General features: G+C 42.2%; 1 protein-coding gene across 1 annotated transcript; it reads left to right on the forward strand.

Annotated features, from left to right (window-relative positions):
* The first annotated feature begins 277 nt into the window (after positions 1-277).
* Positions 278-21,346, forward strand: TNFSF15 (TNF superfamily member 15). The gene is made up of 4 exons (XM_005580961.5): positions 278-514; positions 12,807-12,849; positions 13,918-13,965; positions 15,421-21,346. The coding sequence occupies exons 1-4, from the start codon at positions 305-307 to the stop codon at positions 15,873-15,875; spliced, it is 756 nt and encodes a 251-aa protein (XP_005581018.1). The 5' UTR covers positions 278-304; the 3' UTR covers positions 15,876-21,346.
* The last annotated feature ends 2,473 nt before the right edge of the window (positions 21,347-23,819 follow it).

The following is a 23,819-nucleotide window of genomic DNA, read 5'->3' on the forward strand; positions in this document are numbered from 1 at the left end:
TCTGTAAACGAAGGAAGGAGCACATGATCATACTGTATATAAATATGCTTGGGAAAGCTTTCTTCTTCTCCTTCTTCTTTTTTTTTTTTTTTTTTTTTTTTCCTTAAACCAAACTTGGTTTCTGTTGTAGGCGGTACATTCTCTAGCAGGGTAGGGCCACAGTGTGCTCTTGAAGAGGGGAGGGGAGAGGAAAAGGGAAGGAGGAGACTGAGTGATTAAGTCACCCACTGTGAGAGCTGGTCTTCTATTTAATGGGGGCTCTCTCTGCCCAGGAGTCAGAGGTGCCTCCAGGAGCAGCAAGAGCATGGCCGAGGATCTGGGACTGAGCTTTGGGGAGACAGCCAGTGTGGAAATGCTGCCAGAGCACGGCAGCTGCAGGCCCAAGGCCAGGAGCAGCAGCGCATGCTGGGCTCTCACCTGCTGCCTGGTGTTGCTCCCCTTCCTTGCAGGGCTCACCACCTACCTGCTTGTCAGCCAGCTCCGGGCCCAAGGAGAGGCCTGTGTGCAGCTCCAGGTAAGCCACAAGCCACTCTGACCTTGGAGGAGATCAGTGGACTCTCTGCAGGGAGCAGCCACTATTTCAGCTCTGGACAGAGGACAGAGTTTCTTGGTGTATCACATTTCTTGTTTCTACATGCAGAGGAAATGTAGAGTGGGAGGGGTGGAGAGGTTCAATTTGGTGTTTATTCTCAGTATTTCTAGGGAATGAATAGTCCCTTCTTTTAATACGGGAATAACCTTAAGCCTCATATTTGTTAGATAATTATAATCATAGTATACTGGTAATTTGGGAACATTCTTTTTATTTAAGAAAAAAACTTTTAAAATTACATAACTAACACATGGTCATTGAAAAAAAGTTGGAAAATACATATAAGGAGAGGAAGAAAGTTATCATTACCCATAATTCTTATAACTGACCACTGTTAACAGTTTGGGATATAGAATTCTGTACAGAATTCTATGTAAGATGTAAAATGGAATTTTTTTAATGAGATAGATTATTCTGAGTCTCCTAATATATTACGATTTTATTTATATGCTAATGAATTCACAACAGCATGATGCTATAGATACACATTCCTATATGTGGAAGCTATAATTTCTTACCCACTCTTTTTCTTGGGTTTAGAACTTTTTCTCTTTTTAGAGCTTAAGAAAGAACCTCCTTCCTTATTATCTATCTCTAAGGTCTTGCTGGGGCCTGGGAGAAGCCTAGTCAGAAAAAGAATATACGGTCTAGGGAGAACAATGGTAGGGGCAGGGATAGGTGTCAAGAAGAAAGCATAATTCTTGGCTAGGAACATCAAAGATGTACCTCAAAACCTAAGGAATGTGTCTTTCCATTAATATCCTTTTTAAAAATGCCCCTTCATAATCTATGATGGCTGATTTCATTTCACTTCAAAGTATTAAATTGCAAAGGGAAAAAAATTGGGTTTTCAATGGGTGTAACTGGAAACCTCGTCTCTAAGCAATCCTGGCCAACTTCAAAGCATAGACACCATGAGTAAGCCATGGAAAATCTGTAATTCTCGCTGCCCCATCAGGGTCAACAAACAGACTGTGATTCAGGCAGCAGCGTTCATAGCCAGATGCCATTGCTTGTAAAATGTAGAAATATACAGACAACCCGGAAACGCTGTTTATGATAAAGGAGAACCGCAGGTCATGGGAAGTCAGACTTTGACCCCTTGACCACCAAGGGGCCAGTTTCTGCTAGAAGTCAAGCTGCAGCCCCCAGTTGGTGCTCTGGGACTCTGTCCCTCTTTAGCCAGGAGGAGACAGTTGTCCTTGAATGAGACACTGAGTGGCCTCCAGAAACCTGCACTGGGGTCTGAAGGAAGCCCAGAGGCATGACATGTTCCCATTGCCACCAAGATGATGTCTGAGAGCCCTTGGTCAGCAGAAGGCAAGGAATACTTTTGTCTATCTAGAAAACCAGCAAGCAGAACGTCACAGTCCAAGAAGGATCCATGACTTGCCCAGCCAGAAGGTGAGATGAAGACATGCGCTGTTACAAGACAGGAAGCTCAGTGAAGAAAGCCACGGGGTCTTTTTTACTCACTGCTACCCTGCCAAATCTATCACTGTGCCTGTCCAATTGCAGATGCTCAAGAAATGAATAAGGCTGACACCATCCATTCCATTATCATTAAACTCATCTTCCTGGAGAGCAGATGTGTGGGGATGATTGCAGCTCTAGGTTGCCCAGGCTCTGTAACTTCTTAGTGTGTCAGAAGAAAAGGAGAGGGAAATGGTGGTGAGGCTGGGCTCATGTAGCAATCAGGGTCCTGAAAAGAAACAGCTAGCTCACTCAAGAAAGTGTGTTTATAGAAGAATATTTAAAGAGTTTGAAGGGGTTTAAAGAAGGACCTCTTTGCTGAGATGCAGACAGATTGAAGGGAACTGAAAGGGCTGGAGCATCCAGGACTAGCAACAGTGGGAAACCAGCGACCATGCCTTGGTGCGAAGGGCACATGGAGGGAGAAGTGTTAGAGAAACCCAGAGAGAACTAAAGCCTAGCAGAGGGCCTGCCTGGAAGACCTAAGGGCTCTGGAGAGAAAGGCAGTCACTGCCAAAACAGCAGCGAGAGCGCAGAAGGAAGGAGGGAATGCTGACTGCTCCCCCATCCCCCACCCTGCCTCCAATCCAATCCCATTGACCAGGCTCAGCAGGAAGCCAGGGCTCAAAGGTCCAGGGGCAGCTGAGCCAGGAGTCAGCTTCACAGGACAGAGCAGGGCCCGGGAAGGGCTGAGAGGGGATCTGGAGGGACTGATGGAGAAGAAATGGTTCAGAGGAGATGGGAAAAGACTGGATTCAAGGAGGGAAAACCAAGGCACTAAGGAGAGCTTGGGTAAACATACAGTGAAATATGGCTCACTTCCGGCTATGAAAATAGGCATATGGCTTCATTTCTTTGAGCCTTTTTCCTTTTCTCCAAAGGGGGTATTAATATCAATACTCTGACAGCACCAATAAGGCGTGTGCAGGAGGAGCACTGTGCATGTTGGAAATGTGGGGCGAGCTACATGCACAGAGTGGCTGTGATGTGATCATCACTCTACCCCAGGCACCAGGCAACTACTGAGAAAATTTGATGTTCGCCTCAGGAAGTAGGCTATTTCAACAGAGAGGCACTATGGAATTCCAGATGTTCTCCTGGCCCAGTCACAGGGATAGGGGTGGTTCAGGAAAAGCTTTCTGGAGGAGGGAAGGAAGGCACCTGGGCTAGATGCTGTGGCTGAGGTCCAGATCACAGACCCCATTATGGATAAAAACCAGTCAGATGATCGCAGGTCTTTGGAGATAACAAGGCCTTTGAAGGTCAGCTAGCCTAAAGCACCTAATTTTGCAGATAGGGACTCTGAGGCCCAGGGGACTGAAGAGATTTGCCCAAGTCCGTACCTCTAGTCGGTGACAGAGCCATAATTTGAAACTGGACCATCTGACCTCCTTCCCTGTGCATTCAGGCAGCCATGTTTGTGCTGTTTCAAGTGCCAGGTGGCCACACCATGGATCAAAGGAAGAAGGAGATCAGTAAAACCATGGAGAAAACTATTACTACAACTATACCAGTTACTGAGCCTCACCCCTCTCCCAGTGAGGAACTTCACACGGCAAATCTTATGTCACCCGTAGAGTCACCCATCGAGAACTCCTGGCCCAGCAGAAAGTGAGGCTACCTGTGTTTTTCCAAAGAGAGAATTAAGAATCAGAGAGCTAGCACAGCATGCTTATGTTACAGAAATACAATTAAAAACAAAGTCTGGCCGGGCGCAGTGGCTCACGCCTGTAATCCCAGCGCTTTGGGAGGCCGAGGCAGGTGGATCATGAGGTCAGGAGATCGAGACCATCCTGGCTAACATGGTGAAACCCTGTCTCTACCAAAAATACAAAAATTAGCCGGGTGTGGTGGCAGGTGCCCGTAGTCCCAGCTACTCAGGAGGCTGAGACAGTAGAATCACTTGAACCCGAGAAGTGGAGGTTGCAGTGAGCTGAGATCGCGCCAGTGCACTCCAGCCTGGGTGACAGAGCAAGACTCCATCTCAAAAACAAAAACAAAAACAAATTCTTCTCCCAACCTAGAAATCCTGTCCACAAAGGTAGCGGAGAAAGAAAACAGTTTTATTGTTGAATAAGCATTAAACCAGAATGTGATGCACATCACAGGCAATCTACCAAGAGATGGCAAAGACAGATATCTTACCCTCTTATGCAGCCAAGCAAATACAACCCATTACACACAAGTTAACTGGAAAAAAAAAAAAAGTACATAACAGTATATATAATATGGTACACTCATTTTATGAAAATATTTACTGATATGAACATGTTTGTAAATACATATTATATCTCAGGAAGAGCACAAAAGAAATTGGTAATTCTGCCAGCATCCAGGTAGAAAACTGGGCGGCTTGTCAACAAGGGAAGGAGGGAGTCTTTTATAAACCTAGCCTCTTTCATACAAAATGTGTACGCTACCTATACAAAAAAAGTATAGAAATAATAAAACCTGGTAGGACCTTTAGATTTCCGCAGAATATTAGGCAAATGTATCTTGGAAGAGTTGAGGGTTGAAAGTTAAAACCCAGTTTGAATTCTGGCCTAGACACTTCTTAACCATGTTACTTTTAACTCTTTCGGGCCTCGGCTTCTTTATGTGTGAAATGGGGATAATTACAAATAAAGTATTTGCAGTGTCTGTCATGGAGTGAGGGATTAGTAAATGTTAACAATTATTTTTATTATGATCAGGGAATTTCCCTGCTCAGGGAAATTACATCATAGAGGACAACTTCTTCACCTGCCCTGGAATTTGCCGTCGCCTGGCCAGAGAGTAGGTGTTGATGCTAGAGGGATTCTTGGTCCATGTTTATGAGCTGTCTCTGTGTTTCATTCCCCACCCAGGTCTTGCCTCCCAACCCCCACTAATTTCTCAATCCATTCTTTACCTGGCTGCACTTGACAGCCCTGTAGGCTGGGTATTCTTTGGGCCCTACAGTATCTTCCACTGCCCTCAGATTGGGTCCACAGGCCCTACTCTGGCCCAGGTCCCCTGAGACCAGGCTTCCATCCTCTCTGGACACAGTTCTGGCACATGGAGTCTGTGCAGGCAAAGCAGAATGCACCAAGGTGATTCAGCCCAAGCCCAGCAGTGGCACTCAGTACCGCACAATGAATCCTCAGGGATGCCATAGGAGGCATTCCTGCCCAGCATTTAACCACTGCCCAACCTTTTCAGTCCTTCCCTTTTCAGTCCCACTTCTAGCATCATCTGCACACTCTCCCCACATTCTCCTTGGTTTCCTCCAACCTCACTTCCACACCTTCCTGAAAATCTCTACAATGCTCATGACTTTTATTCCCTGAACCATTCTTCCCCACTGAGGCCTCCTGGTCTCCAATCAGACCAATAGGGTCCTGTAGTGATGGCTTGGGCTTCAGAGTCACACAGACTTGAGGAAAAGCCGTGGCTCCACCACATCACAGCTGCGACTTCTTAATAACTTATTATATAGCAGAAACCACGATAAATTTTTTCATATTAAAGGTTTTGAGACAAGTACATGAGATCACACCTATAAAGCATCTAGCATGGTATCTGGTAGGTAAACATGTGCAATACTTGTTTGCTATCAATACTGCATGCATCATCTCAGTTAACAATGGAAATCGCACAATGAGGAAACTACTATTATTATCCACATTTTAGAGATGATGAAGCTGAGGTTTAGAAAGGCTAAACAATGTGCCCAGCGACACAGTTAAAGAATGTGACACTAAGATTTAAATCCACTCTATATATTTATCCTAATCACCATGTTGTCTGCCTCTGGGAATAAGTCCAACCAAGTATTCACCTCCTGGAATAGGCAGGAGGGTTTAACTATGAAAAGCGCCTACCCCATATTAAGTGCTCAATAAATGCCAGTCCTCTTCCTCCCCTGTGGGCACCTATCTGTACCTGGCACACAGAAAGCACTAAGTGTTTTCTGGATGGAGGGAGGGTTGGAAGGGCAGGCAAGGTACTAGATCTCCCTGGGACATAGACTCGCTGTCTATAAAATGAGGAGATTAATACACTTTCTATATAGCACTAGGGTGAGAATTCTGCAAAATGTCCAGAAAGCTGCTGTCATAGAGTAGATGCTCAGCAGACGTGATTCCCTCCCCCATCCCCACTCCACCTGGGATGAGCCCTCTTATCTCACTCAAGTTGTTTCCTCTTTTGGAAGGATGATGGATCATGATAATCTCTTTCAGTCTTGTCTAGAGAAAACAAACAGGTAGTTGAGATAAAAGTACTTTATAAATTGCAGACCTCTAATCGCTCGATGAAGATTCCCTTGCTGTAACCTCAGGAAGCATCAGCATACCTGGAAGATATTCACTCCAAAGTCAGGTTGTGGGCAAAAGGAAGGGAAACCAGAAGCAGTGAAGGTGCACTGAGGAAGCGCAGAGGCAGGAAGGGCGAGCAAGCCTGGCTGTGAATCTCGGACATCCGGGCAGCTTGCAGCTGATAACGGCAGAATCCATTCAACGTGAACATATTGCAGCTGGTAATGCCAGACATATTGAATATTGAACGTGAACATATTGCAGCTGGTAACGGCAGAATCCATTTAAAGTGAACATATTGCTGAGTGCCAGGGCAGCTTGGAGAGCTCCTGCATCCCCACCCAATGGAGCACACACTGCAGACCACACACTGGCTACAAGAGGTCATCTCCCAGCCTGACCCCTCCTTGTAGCTGACAGCAGCAACAAGCGGGGGATGTGAAGTGGGTAGGGCATAAATTCCATTCCCTCAACCCATTTGCGTTCTGAAAGGGCAGAAGTTCAAAAGCCTGAGGAAGCCTATCGAATATCTGTCCTTGGTGAAAAGCAGATGCCTCCCAGAGCTCCTAAAGCATCCAAATCTACTCCTTGTGATAAAGAGATACAAGGGTGACTTCTTGTACAACTGAAGTCATAAGACCAAAAGGAGGATGTGCAGAACCAACAACACAGCCTACAATCATACACTGAGCCCAAAGAAAGAAGGAAAATCAACCTTATGTATGTGGCCTTTCTGAGCCATCACAATAGACCTGGGAGGAAAGAATTATTGTCTGCTTTTATTGATGAGGAAACAGTTCCATTGAGGTCAAGTGACATGTCAAAATCAGAGCACCAGGAAATAATGGAGCTGGAATTTCCAAATTTGCTCAGCTGTAAACACCAGCATCGTTGCTTTGCACCGTGCTGAACGTTGCACATAAAGCCCTATCCAGGGCACCTTGGAGGATGATGAAATGAAATGACCTCAGAATAAAACATTTCCAGGTTGGCATTATCTTTGTGCAAGTATAAACAGGGAGAAGCAAAAGGAAGAGGCAAAGAGGCAAACTTCTGCATATTTCTCCTGGAAGTGCTGGGAGGATGTTTTGGATCATAAAACATTTATGCCTTTGCAATTACAGCATTTACGACAGCAAGAGATGAATATCTCTCCCTGTTTGTGAATAGAGATAGAGAGTGACTATAGTACCTGAGAGGAAAGGCTACATGGATCATTAGTTAAAATACACTTAGGGGATTTTTCTGGGGAAATGCCAGGAAATCCCAAAGACTATCTTGCTTCAGGCTCGTTCATCTATTGTACATTCAGCTAATGTTTATGAAGCTCCTAATATGTGCCAGGGTCTGTACTTGTTCTAAAGGTTCAGATCCCAAGCCCTCCATGCACTCTTTGACCTCGGACAGTTGCTTAACCTCTTTTCATGCCATTCTAAGCCACAAAAAGGTGATGCTGACCCCTCCTTTAAAAGTAACTGGAGTATTAGATGAGGCAGACACATAAATGCCCAATACAGGACCTGGCACCTGGGAAACATTCAACTAAACTTCAATCTCCTCTTTCTGCTTTCTTCTACTCAATTTAAACAATTAAAGTAATTCCAAAAATACCTATAGTAACAGACCATGGTTAGTTGGAGTCAGGGATTACCAGTCAACATACAAAAAAAAAAAAGCAAATGAGAGGAAAAGTTCCCTGACCTACAAGAACTAAGGAGGGTAGACGAAGGGAAGTACCAGCTGTTTTTTGCTGGGCCTAACATATGCTGGTGGGAGCAAGCATCCCATCTCCCTCTGAGATGCATTCCCATGGCCATACACATTTGCTTTTTCTGACTCTGGCTCCTGGCTAAGCCCTGCCACTTACAACAAATCTTTCTAGAGCCACAGCTATGCTCCACACAGAGCATGATGAAGACCTTTAGAGGCCCTAGTACTAAACGACAAACATTTTTAATAGGAACAAAAAGTTGTCTTTCCTAGATTTTTGGATTGTAAAACTCTGGCTGAAGTCACTGCATCCTCAGCCCCTCTCTGACTCTCTTTGTCTGCCTCTGTCTTCCTGATGCCTGACAATCTGTGCATTTTGCCAGTTGGATAATCTGGCAAAAGTGCCAGGCACTGTCTGAGGCACTAGGAATACAGGTCCCCACATGTAGGCAGATTGAATTTTCACAGTGAGAAAAGTCATAAGCACACAAATAAATAATAAAATTGGATCCTGGATCTCAGCCAGTGGTTTGAGAATATATGTATAGAGGAATAATCTTCACTATCAGACACTATGTCAATTCAATTGGAGGCTAATGTTGCCATGACCAGCACCTCTCAGGAACCAACATCTCTTTGGTGCCCCCAGAAAAATGACAAGTGATGGAGATGAGTCAGGGCTGGAACACAGAAGACATTGCATTGGCCTGGTGTTCCCAGGAACCAGCCTGAGAGCAGGCATTGGGACAATTGTAGTGCATAAACCTTTTCCCAAATAAGCTATTATTCCATCCTGTCAAATTTCTTCCTCATTCATTACTGCTTCCTTTCACAATAATTTTCCTCCTGTGATAGACAGAGTTGTTACTAAGAGAAGCAGCAACGGAAGGTTTAGATGTTGTTCTTGGAGAAAGAGTTTCAAATGATGTCCTTCTTGTGGACTCTTGGAATGTTGTAGTCTTCAACATCTGCCAACAGGCTCAGTCACCACCTCCAGATGTTTAGTGACACACTGGACCATGTTTGTCTATGCATATATGAAAATAAAATGTGTGCCCAAGTTATAGAAGTCCAGCAGAGCAAACAGGGAAATGTGTCCACAGCTCAGATACATGCTAATGACAATGGGATTCTGAGTCAAGAAGGAATGTTGTAAACTCTTAGCTGAGTGTCATCTTAGCCAAAGACAAGCAGGATATTCAAAATTTCTCAGCAGAGAATTAAATAAATCAAAAGAAGGCCAACCAGGGCAGGTACCTTTCCTACACCAGCGGATGCAATCAAGATCTCTCTGATTCTCTTTGAGAACTCCACCTTCAGTTTTCTGCCTTGTCAAAGGATCAATTCCTTCAGCTCTGTCAATATCAAGGAAGACAATAGGCTACAGAATAAGTTCATTTCTGGGCTGCTTCTCCACTCCCTCAAGACCATCCAAGTTATTGATTCTGGATAAGTGATCACAGCAATTGGGCTTAGGTTTTCAAAGACTGCCGTACTCATGACCCTGTGCTAAATGCACATAATGTATTCAATTCCCAGCAGAAAGTCTTGATGTTTTCCAACTATCCCCATGTCCTGTTGAGCCTCCTTACATGTCGTATCCATACATATGACACCACATCACAGATGCAGGGTATTGAGGCATTTGCTATTGTGCAAGCTGTTGGCCTTGTCTGGAATGGTCATTACCTCTTTTATCATCTGGCTAATACCTGCAAGACCTGCAAGACTCTGTTCAGGGGCAATTTCTTCTGATTCTCCCATTTCTGGGCCAGGTCTTTGTGTCCCAGAGTCTTTATTGAATGAATACTCATTCAATAAAGTAACTACACTTACTCTGTTTCTTCAGATACCTTGAATCAATTCACAGTGGTTGCCTCTCATGGCTTGGAACACAGAGAGCTTAGAGAGAAGTAAATAATGGATAGCAATACTGGGATGATAAGTTAGGACTTTGAATGCCAAGACAAAATGAGATTGGACTGGGTCTGAAGGGCCATGAGGAGTCATTGAAGGTTTATGAGCAGCATAGTATCTAGACAAAGTGATGCTTTAGAAAAAGCCCTCTGAAGGCCGGCCAGGAAATAGATCAAGGAAAAGGAGAAAACAGAAGTACAAAGACCCTGCCAGGGGCTGATGAAAGAATCCAGAAGAGCAGCAAGCCAAGGCCTGGAATTGAAACCCCATGAGAAACACAGCAAAATAGAAGTGACAGCCCTTGGTTTTGTGGAAGAAGAAAAAAAGAAAATTTCAGGACTGGTAATTGAGAGAAAGCAGTAATGGTGGCTTTAACAGAATTGAGAAGTGGACGGAAAGGGGCTGGAGAGACCATAAAGTCAGTTAGTCATTCAAAGACAAGATTTCTGCCCTCAAGGGGCTTCTAGTAGAGGTTAGGTAGCATGACCTGGGAGTGAAAAAGGGCTGCATGTCCCAGCTCTAACAAGATCACTGATATCGCAGACCTGCTCATAGACCTAGGCTCAGCAATGACACAATTAAATCCACATGATTACACAGGCAGATAGCAAGACATCCAAACATATGATGCCACACCACAAACACGTGCACAGATGCTAAAACACGTCAATATAGTCTCCCCACTGATGGAGCTGTATTCTCTCACACTCACACAGACACACAGTTCCTCATTCATGAGACAGTCCTCCCTCAGCATCCACGGGGATTGATTTCAGGACCCCAATGGATATCAAAATGTACAGATGCTCAAGTCCTTGATATAAAATGCATAGTATTTGCACATAACCTAGTCACATCCTCCTATGTACTTTAAATCATCTGTAGACTAATTATGATACCTAATACAGTATAAATGCTATATAAATGGTTGCTATGCTATATTGTTTGTTATTTGCATTATTTTTCATGGCTGTAATTTTTTTCAAATATTTTTGATCCACAGTTGGTTGAATCTGCAGATATGGAAATCATAGAACCTGATTATACACTCACGATACACACATTTTGAGACGTAAAATAGATCAAGTGTTCATATAATAAGAGGATCACTCTATTAGTGGAGATTGTGTAGCAACAAAAACCAAATCAGAAGATTGGGTTGAGTCGAAATCATATTAGAGAAGGCTTTTTTTAATATCATAAATTTTGCTTTATTTTTATTTTTATTGATACATAATATTTTATATATGTGTGGGGTACATGTGATTTTTTTTACATATGTAAAATGTGTAATGACCAAGTCAGGGTATTGAGGGGTATCCATCACTTTGAGTATTTATCATTTCTATGTGTTGGGAACATTTCAAGTTTTCTCTTCTAGCTACTTTGAAATGTACAGTGTAATATATAGTTGCTAACTATTGTCACCATACTCTGCTATCAAACATTAGAACTTAAACTTTCTATCAAACTGTACATTCATACCCATTGTCTAACCTCACTTCATCCCCGTCTTCTCCCACTCACCCACCCTTCCCAGCCCCTATTGTCTGTCATTCGACTCTTTACCCCCATGAGACCAACTCTTTTAGCTCCCACATATCAATGAGAACATGCAAAGTGTGTCTTTCTATGTCTGGTTTATTTCACTTAACATAATGACCTCCAGTTCTATCCATGTTGCTGCAAATAAGATGATTTCATTTTTTATGCCAAATGGCATTCCATTGTTTATATGTACCACATTTTCTTTATCCTTCCATCTATATCTTGATAGAGATGTGTATCAGATTGATTCCATATCTCTACTATTGTGAATAGTCCTGCAATAAGCATGTAAGTGCAAGTATCCCTTTGATATATTCATTCCTTTTCTTTTGAATACATACCCAGTAGTGAGATTGCTAGATTGTATGGTAGTTCTATTTTTAGTTTTTTTGAGAAATTCCATACTATTTTCCATAGTGGCTATACTAATTTATATTCCCATCAACCATGTATAATAGTCCAATGCATGATATTATTTCTAAGCTAAGAGCATACTTTTGCTATTAAGCTTTATGCTCAGGTATGTGAGTGGTGGTTCCTTCATTATCCATGCATTCTTTGCACCGACTCATAGATTTTCTGATTTGCTCTTCACCTCAATCCTATGAGTAATTTAAGGCTAAGTGTGTTATTATTCCCACCTTAGAAATAAAGACACCAAAGCTCAGAGAGGAAAAGTTTTGCTCAAGGTCATATTGTTAATAAATGATAGAACAAAGATTTAAATTCAGATCTGTCTGTCTCCAAGGTATTTACTCTTCCACCATCATGTGGTATCTGAAATAGCTCACAAACTAGGGTAGCAGTCATTTAAAAAGTCTTTATGTATTGCATAGAAACAAGGAAGAATTGTTGAGGCTGATGAAAAGAATATAGTCATTATTTCCTTTTCTGTATCATTTTTAAGAAGAGTCCCAGTTTTTAAATTATGGTAGAGAAAAGAAAACAAAGCAAGTGCCATTATTTGTTCAAATAACAAAAGCATAGACAAGGTGCTGAGTTCCCCTAGAATAGAACAGGAAAAGCTCTCAAAAAAAGAACCTTAAAGTTGAGCTTCAAGACAAGCCTAAAAGAGAGGAAGGTCATTAGAAGTGTCAGGGGAGGAAAGTGGACAGCAGAGAGGCAAGATTCCCATCAACAAAAATATTTTCATTCTCATTTCCCTCATCACAGAGTACCCAGGCTGGGCAGCAGAAGCTTTGTAATCATACCTGTGCTATGGGCAGCTGTGTGAGTGTTGGGATCAAAAGGACCACATTTGGTCTAAACTATGCTTTCTTTCCCAATAGGATCTAAAAGGACAGGAGTTTGCACCTTCACATCAGCAAGTTTGTAAGTATGCTCATCTTCAATGCCTTTCCTTGTGGGGAACAAGAACATTTCTAGTGGTTCTATATGTAGGAAGTTCAGAGATGAGTCTTTAAGTATAAGTTGCTAAGCTGAGGGATGCAAATCCAGAGGAGAAGTGAGGCTCCGCTGCAGGCACGAAGAAGGCAAAATGGCACCATGGCCAAGTGCGTGGACTGTGGAGCTGATGGCCTGAACTCAAACCCCAACTCTGGAAGCTACTAGCAGTGTGACTTTGGGAAAATAATTTCACCTGTCTCTGCCTGCATTTACTCACCTGTAAAAATGGTTATGCTAGATCCTACTCAACAGGGTTAATGTGAATTAAATCAGATAATTCCTATAAAGGGGTTAGAACAATGTCTAGCACATCAAAAGTATGCAACCGATTTTTGCTTTTTATCATCAGCAATACCATATTTATAACTGCAATTAGACCATGCCTAATCCAACATAATAGTTTCTGATAATCAAAGGGAAATTCTAAGGTCTTCTCCAGAACTAATAGGCAAACAGAGGCCCAGAAAGGGAAAAGGATCCACCAAGGTCATATAGCTAAAGAATAGTTCCCATCCACTCCTCGTCCCATTTCTTTTGGGTCATCTATTCAGTGAATATAGTTAAAGGGACCATGGAAGAAGGCAAAAAGCCAGTTCACTCCCATGAAGGAAGTTTGAGGGAAGGAGCAGTGGGTTGTGCTTTATTGAGCATTGGCCATGTGCAAAGTTCATGCTAAGCACCTCCATCTATACTGTGCCCATCTTAGATGAGATGAGAAAACAGCATCTCAGGCAGGCTAGATAAACTTGCCCAAACCCATGGGGCCAAGATTCATTTGTGTTCAAGACTCTTTCTTCTGAGTCTTCCTGTTCTTGTTGGTGCTTGCTGCAGGTGCCACATTCCAATCCAAAATCCTGCAAGGAGTGGCACTGGACCAAGCTGGAAGAGATCAAGGTTTCTCTCCTATCATAGGCACCGTGCAACTCATAAAGGGCCATCTTCATTTCAGTCACCCTTTGTCTCATATGAAGCACATTTCTCCTTTTCTTACAGATGCACCTCTTAGAGCAGATGGAGATAAGCCAAGGGCACACCTGACAGGTAAGCCTCCCTGCTGTGTTTTACGGGAGACCATGGGCCAGAATCCTGAGATTTCTTTCAGCAGTTTAGCAAAATTCATTCTAGGGGCTTAAACTGAAAACTACATTCCTTGGTAAGAGACTCCTCCCCTCAATATTCCAGTGTGTGTGTGTGTGTGTGTGTGTGTATACATATGTGTGTGTGTACACACACACACACGTTTTCTTTATCCACTCATCTGTTGATGAACACTTAGGTTGATTCCATATTTTTACTATTGTGAATAGTGCTGCAATAAGCATGTGAGTGCAGGTGTCTCAGTGGAGGGTTTTTTGGATGTCTTCTTCCCTGTGGGTGGTCCAAAGGCCCATATCTCTTGGACATTTTCTTTCAGATTCTATCAGCCCTCTTTCCTTCTCTCCTGTCTCTCTCTCTCATTTATACTCTGAGTCATTCAGAAATGGCTTCTCTCCAACTAAGACCTGCAAGTAATTCTGGATCTGGTCACAGACAAAAAGTCCCCAGAGTTGCCAATTTATCTAGTTCATCTGTGCCCTATTCAAGATGATGTAACTAAACATTTACCTTCAGGGAGGTGTTTCCAAAGAATTTTCATCGGTGTATGGAAATCAAGAGAAATTCCATACTATCACCAGTTGGCCAACTTTCCAAGTCTAGTGTAGAAATCCCATGCACCTCATACCTAGAGTTCCTATACCTCTGAGACTCCAGAGGAAAGAGCAAGACAGTACAGAAGGATATGTTAGAATCCATTGAAAACCTAGAAGGTTAAAAAGGAAGCATACCCTCCTGACCTATAAGAAAATTTGCAATCTGCAGGGGGATATCCTTGTGGCCCAAGACATTGGTGTTATCATTTGACTAAGAGGAAATTATTTGTGGTGAGCTCTGAGTGAGCATTAGGACCAGGGAGATGCCAAGTTTCTATCACTTACCTTATGCCTGTAAGACAAGTGTTTTGTTCCAATTGATGAATGGGGATAAAACAGTTCAGTCAATTACTCACAGGGCAAAGAATGGGAATTTGAAAGGTCTGGTGCCTGGCCTTGTCATAGGTAAACAAGAGAGGCATTCGTTAGTTTTATTGGAGTCATTTGGGAAAGGATAATTCTTGCAGCAAGCCATTTTCCTAAACACAGAAGAATAGGGGGATTCCTTAACTTTCACTGTTCTCCAGGATCATAGGTCTCGGGTAAAATTAAAAATTTTCAGGTCAGACCACTGAGTCTCAGAAAGACAAAGTAATTTGCCCCAGGTCACTAGTCCAAGATACTATTCTCTTTGAACAAATGTGTTTGTCCAGTCACATATTCTTCATTCGTTCCTCCCCAAAGCAGTTTTTAGCTGTTAGGTATATTCGATCACTTTAGTCTTTTTTGAAAATGATGAGACCCTTTTTTAGCAAAGACTACAGTTTCCAAATGAGCAAATTAATCCTCTCTCTTGTCTTTGCAGTTGTGAGACAAACTCCCACACAGCACTTAAAAAATCAGTTCCCAGCTCTGCACTGGGAACATGAACTAGGCCTGGCCTTCACCAAGAACCGAATGAACTATACCAACAAATTCCTGCTGATCCCAGAGTCGGGAGACTACTTCGTTTACTCCCAGGTCACATTCCGTGGGATGACCTCTGAGTGCAGTGAAATCAGACAAGCAGGCCGACCAAACAAGCCAGACTCCATCACTGTGGTCATCACCAAGGTAACAGACAGCTACCCTGAGCCAACCCAGCTCCTCATGGGGACCAAGTCTGTGTGTGAAGTAGGCAGTAACTGGTTCCAGCCCATCTACCTCGGAGCCATGTTCTCCTTGCAAGAAGGGGACAAGCTCATGGTGAACGTCAGTGACATCTCTTTGGTGGATTACACAAAAGAAGATAAAACCTTCTTTGGAGCCTTCTTACTATAGGAGGAGAGCAAATATCATTATGTGAAGTCCTCTGCCACCGAGTTCCTAATTTTCTTCGTTCAAATGTAATTACAACCAGGGGTTTTCTTGGGGCCGGGAGTAGGGGGCATTCCGCAGGGACAATGGTTTAGCTATGAAATTTGGGGCCCAAAATTTCACACTTCATGTGCCTTACTGATGAAAGTACTAACTGGAAAAAGGCTGAAGAGAGCAAATATATTATTATGGTGGGTTGGAGGATTGGTGAGTTTCTAAATATTAAGACACTGATCACTAAACGAATGGATGATCTACTCAGGTCAGGATTGAAAGAGAAATATTTCAACACCTTCCTGCTACACAATGGTCACCAGTGGTCCAGTTATTGTTCAATTTGATCATAAATTTGCTTCAATTCAGGAGCTTTGAAGGAAGTCCAAGGAAAGCTCTAGAAAACAGTATAAACCTTCAGAGGCAAAATCCTTCACCAATTTTTCCGCATACTTTCATGCCTTGCCTAAAAAAATTAACAGAGAGTTGGTATGTCCCATGAATGCTCTCACAGAAGGAGTTGCTTTTCATGTCATCTACAGCATATGAGAAAAGCTACCTTTCTTTTGATTATATACACAGATATCAAAATAAGCAAGGATGAGTTTTACGTGTATATCAAAAATACAACAGTTGCTTGTATTCAGCCGAGTTTTCTTGACCACCTATTATGTTCTGGGTGCTACCTTAACCCAGAAGACACTATGAAAAACAAGACAGACTTCACTCAAAACTTACATGAACACCACTAGATGCTTCCTGATCAAATATCAGTCAGCATACTCTAAAGAATAACTCCAAGTTTTGGCCAGGCATGGTGGCTCACGCCTGTAATCCCAACACTTTGGGAGGCCGAGGCGGGTGGGTCATCTAAGGCTAGGAGTTTGAGACCAGCCTGACCAACATGGAGAAACCCTGTCTCTACTAAAAATACAAAATTAGCCGGGCGTGGTAGCACATGCCTGTAATTCCAGCTACTCAGAAGGCAGAGACAGGAGAATTGTTTGAACTGGGGAGGCAGAGGTTATGGTGAGCCCAGATCGCACCATTGCACTCCAACCTGGGTAACAAGAGCAAAACTCTTTCTAAAAAATAAAAAATAAAATAATAACTCCAAGTCTTTAGAAAATATCATCTGAAACTGTTACATCAGATTTGTGGCACTCTCCTGACTGTGGAAGATAGCCAACTGACTGTGGATAGCCAGCTGATTAGTTCCCTGAAGAAACCTGAAGGCAGACACCTAGTTAACTAGATCAACTATATACTGCCAACTCATTGGATGCTGGGAGACAATGGACTTATTCCCTGGGGGAGAAGAAAAAAGAAGTCAATCACAAAATCTGAAGAAGTTAACCTAGATCTTTGAGGTTTGATTTGCAACTTTATATACAGAGTATTATGTGGGTATTTTCCCTTTAAAATATTCAAAGGGATTTACATATGGGATTAGCCAATGAGCCTAGCCAAGACCTTCCCTGGAGGAGAGGCTGGACATTGCGGAGGTCCCTTCTGTGTTTCAGTGGGTTCATATCCTCTAGTCTGTATGAGTTTCCTATGCTAATACGTCAAGGGCAGGAGAGGCAGCTCTGTTCTCTTAGCCTTTGTTGACTTGCCTGTAAAGCAGGAATCTGCCCATTTGTTTCCAAGGAGCAAATGAGCTCATGAGAATGAAACATGTTAACTTCATGCATTCTGTGCCATCTGAGCATTTTGGCATGATATGACCCTATTATAAATACTTCCTATTCTGGGAGACCTCACAGATGAGTCTGAGAGCAAATCTGGCACCAAAATCACTCTCATGCTGGTTTCCAGTAGACTGTAGAGGCAGAGATGCATTTGAGAGGCTCCTGAGCAGAGTGTCCAGTGTAGTAGGAGTACTTGATCAGTATTTCTTGAGTTATAATTAAATAAAAATTAATTTCTGATTTCTCAGTTTAGAGGTTAAGGCTCTAAATATATTTTCTACCCTCTGCTAGGCTAACTTAAACCAGGCTTTTTTCTTGCCTTCAGTTTCTCAAAACAGTCAGCACAGACTCAGTGGGAGCACAGAGGAGTGTGGTCACCTCCACCTGGCTCACCAGAGTCTTCATAGAGGAAGTGAAGCCTGGAAGAAACTGGGGGGGCCCCAGATGACCACAGGGAAAGGGCATCTCAGATGGGGGAATTACCCTTGACTTAAAGCAGAAAAGAAAGATTTCTCAGTAACTCCAAAACTTGCTTGACGAGAGAATATTCCCTCAACCAATTCCTAGGACAATATTTATTGGTAGATCAAGAATGTTTCCTCAATAACTCTAGTCTAGCTCCATGATCAGAACTAACACCCATTAAAAGCATAAAATGTTCTTTCTGAACCAGTCTTCATGGTGCATGAGAGCACCAAGCAGCTTGGGTATGCAGGAGGAGATTTGCACAGAAGAGTGGCCTGCTCAAACCTGCCCACTATTCTGTAGGTGATCTGGTGGATCTGGAAATTTATCCCAAGACAGGAATTTCCTGATATTCGAAGACAATTGAGGCTTTGGGAAATTTTTTGCTGTATATTTATTTGGCTCCTGTCATAAGCTTGTTTTTTAAAGAATGTATCATAGCTCAAGTTTTTACTGCTGATTTTGTTAAATTCTGTACAGTACAGTATATTTTTTACAGAAAGGCACAGTCAGACGTTCCTAATATGGCTCATGTCAGAACCTCTGTTCCCAAGGCATTACCTCCATAGCAAAAATTAGTGCACTGTTTTCAAAAGTGAGGTGGAAAAATGCTTTTAAGATCATGTGATGTTTCCCTAAAAGGGGTTAATGGGGTATATTCAGGGTTTGGGAGGGAGGAAGAAGCATGCTTTAGAAAATAATAAATTTAGGGAGAAAATGCTTTGCTGGTTAAATGTCGCTCAAAAGGCTGAATTCAAATCAATTCCACAAACATTTGCTGAGTACCTACTGGCCCTGGGGACACAGAGATAAATTATTTAGTCTCAGACGCGCTCATTCTAACTTCCCAGCACCTCTACTGTCTGCAGATTCTTTAATTTATATTGGCTGTATCTGCTAATTAATTTGCTAACTTTAGGCACGTGGATCTATTCTCATTATGAAAATGGATACCATTTGATGAAGGCTGATGACTAACAAAATGATTTGTGTTTAAGTGGTTTTTAAAAAATAGCTACTCAAGGATAGTTTTCCATAAATCAAGAAGGTAAAAAACAAAGTTACCATTTTTTCTTGTAGAATCCATTATTTAAGTCACAGGCAGAGAGAGGTTATTATTTGCTATACTCAAGTTTGATCATCAACAATCTTAAAAATATTAGAACTTCATAGATGACCCAGAAATGCTTTGAAAATCTGTGTTTCTCAGCAATTACAGAGACCATGAACAAAATGCACAGAATCACTAACAGTTTGATGCTAGCATGGTTTCAGTCTATTTGGGAGAACAGAATTGCTTATGCTACTAAAATTTCTAATTTTTTTTTTACTAAGCTACAGTAAGAAAAGGGAAAAGTGTACCTTTTCACTCCCTGAAATATGTCAGGTTGAATCAATAACAGAGCACACCAGAACTCTTGGCTCCATTTCAATCTAAACTATTCAGTTCTCATCACCCCAGAGGAAATTCCGCCTCTGTGCTAGTCAATAATCCCCCTGGATTATAAAAGTTTAACTAACTCACTGTACACAAGGCATGGCCATTGCCAACATTCTCTTGCAATGTATTTTCCCAAGCCCTTACCCAATTCTGTTTCCGTGATTGTGACATTGGGGATTAATTCTGCAGGACAGAACTGTTTATATTCTGTACCTTAAAAACACATGCAAAAGTCTCTTGCCTCAAGATTTCTGGCTTTCCTATGGCCCAGAGTCCTAGAAGTGTTTTAATATTTGTAGCAGAATTTTCAAGTGTACATCATTATCCTGCATATTAACATTTTTGCATCATATTGGCAGCTGGACCTACAGAGAATTTAGTAGACTGTTAACCTAATAACCCTTGAATTCTTTTGCACCAGTGGTGAGAGAATGTGGATCAGAGCCACCACATCCATGCCCTGTCACTCTCTAATAACCACATTTACAACTTCCCCAGCTCTGAAACACACTTGCCTCCACCCCTTCCATCACCCCATTTTAAGATGAAAATACCATACCAGCCTGGATGGAAGAAGTTACTTGCCCAGGACCACATGATGAATTAAGAGCTGATCTAGAACTAGGATGCTGTCTTCCTGAACCATAATCCTGGACTCTTCTAACCGCTCTACTCTTAGCAAATAGAGTTCATTTTAATGATTGGAAGGAAGATGGGAGAAGTATTTTCAAATACCTGTAGGACAACATGGAAGTGGGAGGAGACTTCTTCTGTATCTCCCCAGAGAAGAGAGCTGGGGCTACAGAGTTGCAGTTACAAGGTTGCCCTCTCTGGCTTGATCCCCAAAGGAACTTTCTACTCCAAAATAGAATTTTTCTAGGAAGCTATTTCTCAGTCCCTGGAGATACTCAAACAAAGGGCTTGTCACAAGGATTTTTGTAGAAGCTATTCTTCACAGAGGTTAGGGGAGAGATTAAGCCAAAGGATCTCTGAGGTCTTTTTCAAATCTATGATTATGTGGCCTTTTTTTCATTGACTTCCATGTGTTCTAGTTGATCATTACAAACCTGGCAGGCCTTCTCAAGAGTTCAGTAATCCGCTATCGTTTCCCACTTGTCCAGAGAGTGTCCGACACAAAATACCCCTAAGATCTTGGCCAATAGAGAAATGTCATGGAATTTTAGAGATGACGGTATCTGCAGAGTTTATTCCAAGTTACATCATTTCAAGGATGAAGAAACCCAGGCTCAGAGGGAGCCATCACCTCCATGCCCTGTCACCCTTGGTGGCCAGTGCCAGACAGTAGCTAGTTGGAGTGCTAAAAGTAGAATTTAGATCTCCTAACAATAAGCCCAGCAGTCTTTCAACTTCATTCATAAATCATTTTTATTTTGAGCATCTGTCACATGGCAGCACTTACCCGGATACTAGGGAGGTGAGAGGGAACGTGACAGGCAAGTCCTACTCTCACAGTGTACACATTCAGGAGGAACAAGACACACAGTGTCAATAAATAAAGTAGCTGAACTTCATCAAATGATTTTATTCTTAAAGTCATTAAAGCATGTAATGTTCCCCTTTTTTTGTTTCAGGGGTGTAAAGTGTAGGTGTTTATGTGGTTTTAGTGACAAACCCCATGTGCTTTCATTGATTTTATGTTTTATGTTAAAACATCAACCCCAAGGTAAAATGCATATTGTATGTTGTTGGATACATACTTAACTGGTATGCATCCCATGTCTTTGGGCACTAGTGTGTATGAATTCTAATCTCTGTAAATGAAATGTTGTATGTGTTAATATATTTAATAGATGTAACTTAATAAACTGGCATTGAAGACTGAAGAATTTTCACACTAATTGTCAATTCTTTTGTTAATGTGTTCCTTTGTTTTTCTTTCTAGATTAAGTCTAACGGTAACCTCTTGGGATTTAAAAAAAAAAAAAAAAAGCATCTAATTTTCCATGTACTTGGCTGCAAAATGGCAACTGACTTCCATGGTTATAATAAAACTTAAAACAAACTTAATTTTAAGGTTATAATAAACCTTAAACTGAACATCACAGATGGTATCATTCTGGTCAGATGAGGGAAAGGAAGGGAAGGAGAGAATCTACAGGGTTCCTTTTATGAATTATAAGACTTCGTAGTTGAGTAGCTTAATCTCACATTGAACAACCCTGTAAAAGAAAGAGAGACCAGAAAGACCCATGCCAGTATATGGAGGAGTTCGAATTTGGATCAAGCTCACTCCCTGACACTACACCTTCTGCCTCGCATCAAAACAGCAATCCACAGGAGTCAAAAAGGTTCAACACATCCATCACTTTCTATTTTCCAGCACAGTAACTAGGGTTGCTGTTGGTGCTCAGTCAATGATACTAGATTGAACCATATTAAATTGCCATTTCCGAAGGTCAAAAGGGGTCACATGCCAGAAATTTCATTTGTTTCCATGTGATAGTTGTATGTAGAATCAAACTTTAAGGGAGAGGGGGTAAGGCTTTCCTCTAAAATATCAGACTCAAAAATTTCCCTCCCGGTGGGGAACCAGAATGTATGTATTGATGGCCTTCTGAAATTCAGTTCTCACTCTACTCCTGGGGGTGATAAGAACAAAATATTTTTACACTTGGGGAGAGAAGTGAATTATTTTCCCTGAATTTATTAAAAACCAAGTATCTGCAAAAGTCATAGTACCAGTTCTCTAAAGGAAAAATATTGATAGTCATTTAATCTAGGTCACCAAAGACAACCTTTTCAACTAATTCTCAAATGGACCCTCTATGCCTAAGAACTTCGGAGCAAAGAGACAAAACTATCCAATGGTTTCTCCTGATGTTTGTCCAGTTGTCCACAGGGGATATCTAGTGTCCAACCAAACCCCAGTTAACATTCAGTCAGGACACACATGGGTGGCATCTGTTCCAATTTGTTAGATGTGATTCTGATTAATGGATGCTCATACCACACTGGTTGTTACTCTGACTACTATTCCTGTTTACATTGCTTCCACTCCCCCCTCCACAACATGCGCACATCATCATTATCTTCATCATCAGCCATACTAAAAATGCCGAAGATGGGATTGAAAAAGATGCAATGGATCAGAAGTCCGTTGCCCTGGGCTCCAGACCCGGGTCTGCCAAACTGGCAAATTCTAAGGCCTTGAACAACCATTTCAACAGGTTTCAGTATCCTTCTCTGAGAATCCAGAGGAGGGGTGGATGAAGTGAGCTAAACTCCCTTCCATTTGCAGGTCTCAATAATTCTGTGCTTGTATTGTTTGAGTTTCAAATAAGCTCCCTTTTTTCAGGTATGTGGTAGAAGACAAGAGGGTTTCTCCAAGAAAAAGCAAAATCCCCCCATGTACCTTAGACTGCAAAGCTCTCCAGTCAATATATGGGGACTTTTTACCTCTTCAGTGCAGGAAATAGAAAGGTAACTGGAACTGAGCTGTGAACTCCCAGGTCTGCCAATGTTGTCCCATTTTGACAGCACTTCATTCCTCCTCTCCCCACCTAGTCTCTCTGACCTTTGGTGGGGCTTGGTGGCGCACTTTCCATTCTGTATAGCCAAGGATGCCATCCTCACAGGCTCATTTTGGACCTTAATACCAGTCCTCAAACCAGCTAGTGTTTCCTGTGTTCTTAGGCCATGTTAGGCATTGAGCTCAACTCGTCACATAACTCATCTTATTTCACAATGCGATAAGATAAGCATGATCCTCTTGTTTTATAGATGAGGGAAATGAGGTCTGAGGGATTAAGTCCACTTTCGCAGGATGACTCAGTTAAAACAAGTTTCCAACTCAGTCAGGATAAAAGTGCCCCACTTGCTGAATTCATTGCCAACAGAGAATAATAGCAGCAAACATTTGGGAGCATTTACAGTGCTGGACACTTCATCTGTATCATCTCATTTAATCCTCAATCAAGGGCAGAGTGTGGTGGCACATGCCTGTAATTCCAGCACTTTGGGAGGCCAAGGCGGGAGGATTACTTGAGGTCAGGTGCTCAAGACCCGCCTGGCCAACATGGCAAAACCCCATCTCTACTAAAAATACAAAAATTAGCTGGGCATGCTAGCAGTGCCTGTAATCCCAGCTATTTGGGAAGCTGAGGCAAGAGAATTGCTTGAATACAGAGGCAGAAGTTGTAGTGAGCCAAGATCGCACCACTGCACTGTAGCTGAGCTACAGAGTAACACTCTGTCTAAAAAAAAAAAAAACGCAATCCTTAATCAAAGGTGGATTTCTGGCTCCGAGTCAATAAGCACATCTACTCCTACCAAAAGTGGCATTCCCAGGAATGAGCC

Source organism: Macaca fascicularis, chromosome 15 (genome assembly GCF_037993035.2).
Source record: "Macaca fascicularis isolate 582-1 chromosome 15, T2T-MFA8v1.1".
NCBI lineage: Eukaryota > Metazoa > Chordata > Mammalia > Primates > Cercopithecidae > Macaca > Macaca fascicularis.

What these genes read in the sequence shown, in the direction of transcription:
- TNFSF15 (XM_005580961.5), top strand. Translation starts at nt 305, where the DNA reads ATGGCCGAGGATCTGGGACTGAGCTTTGGGGAGACAGCCAGTGTGGAA. An exon ending in AGGCCTGTGTGCAGCTCCAG is followed by an intron (nt 515 to 12,806) that starts GTAAGCCACAAG and finishes CTTTCCCAATAG; the next exon opens with GATCTAAAAGGACAGGAGTT. An exon ending in GCCAAGGGCACACCTGACAG is followed by an intron (nt 13,966 to 15,420) that starts GTAAGCCTCCCT and finishes TTGTCTTTGCAG; the next exon opens with TTGTGAGACAAACTCCCACA.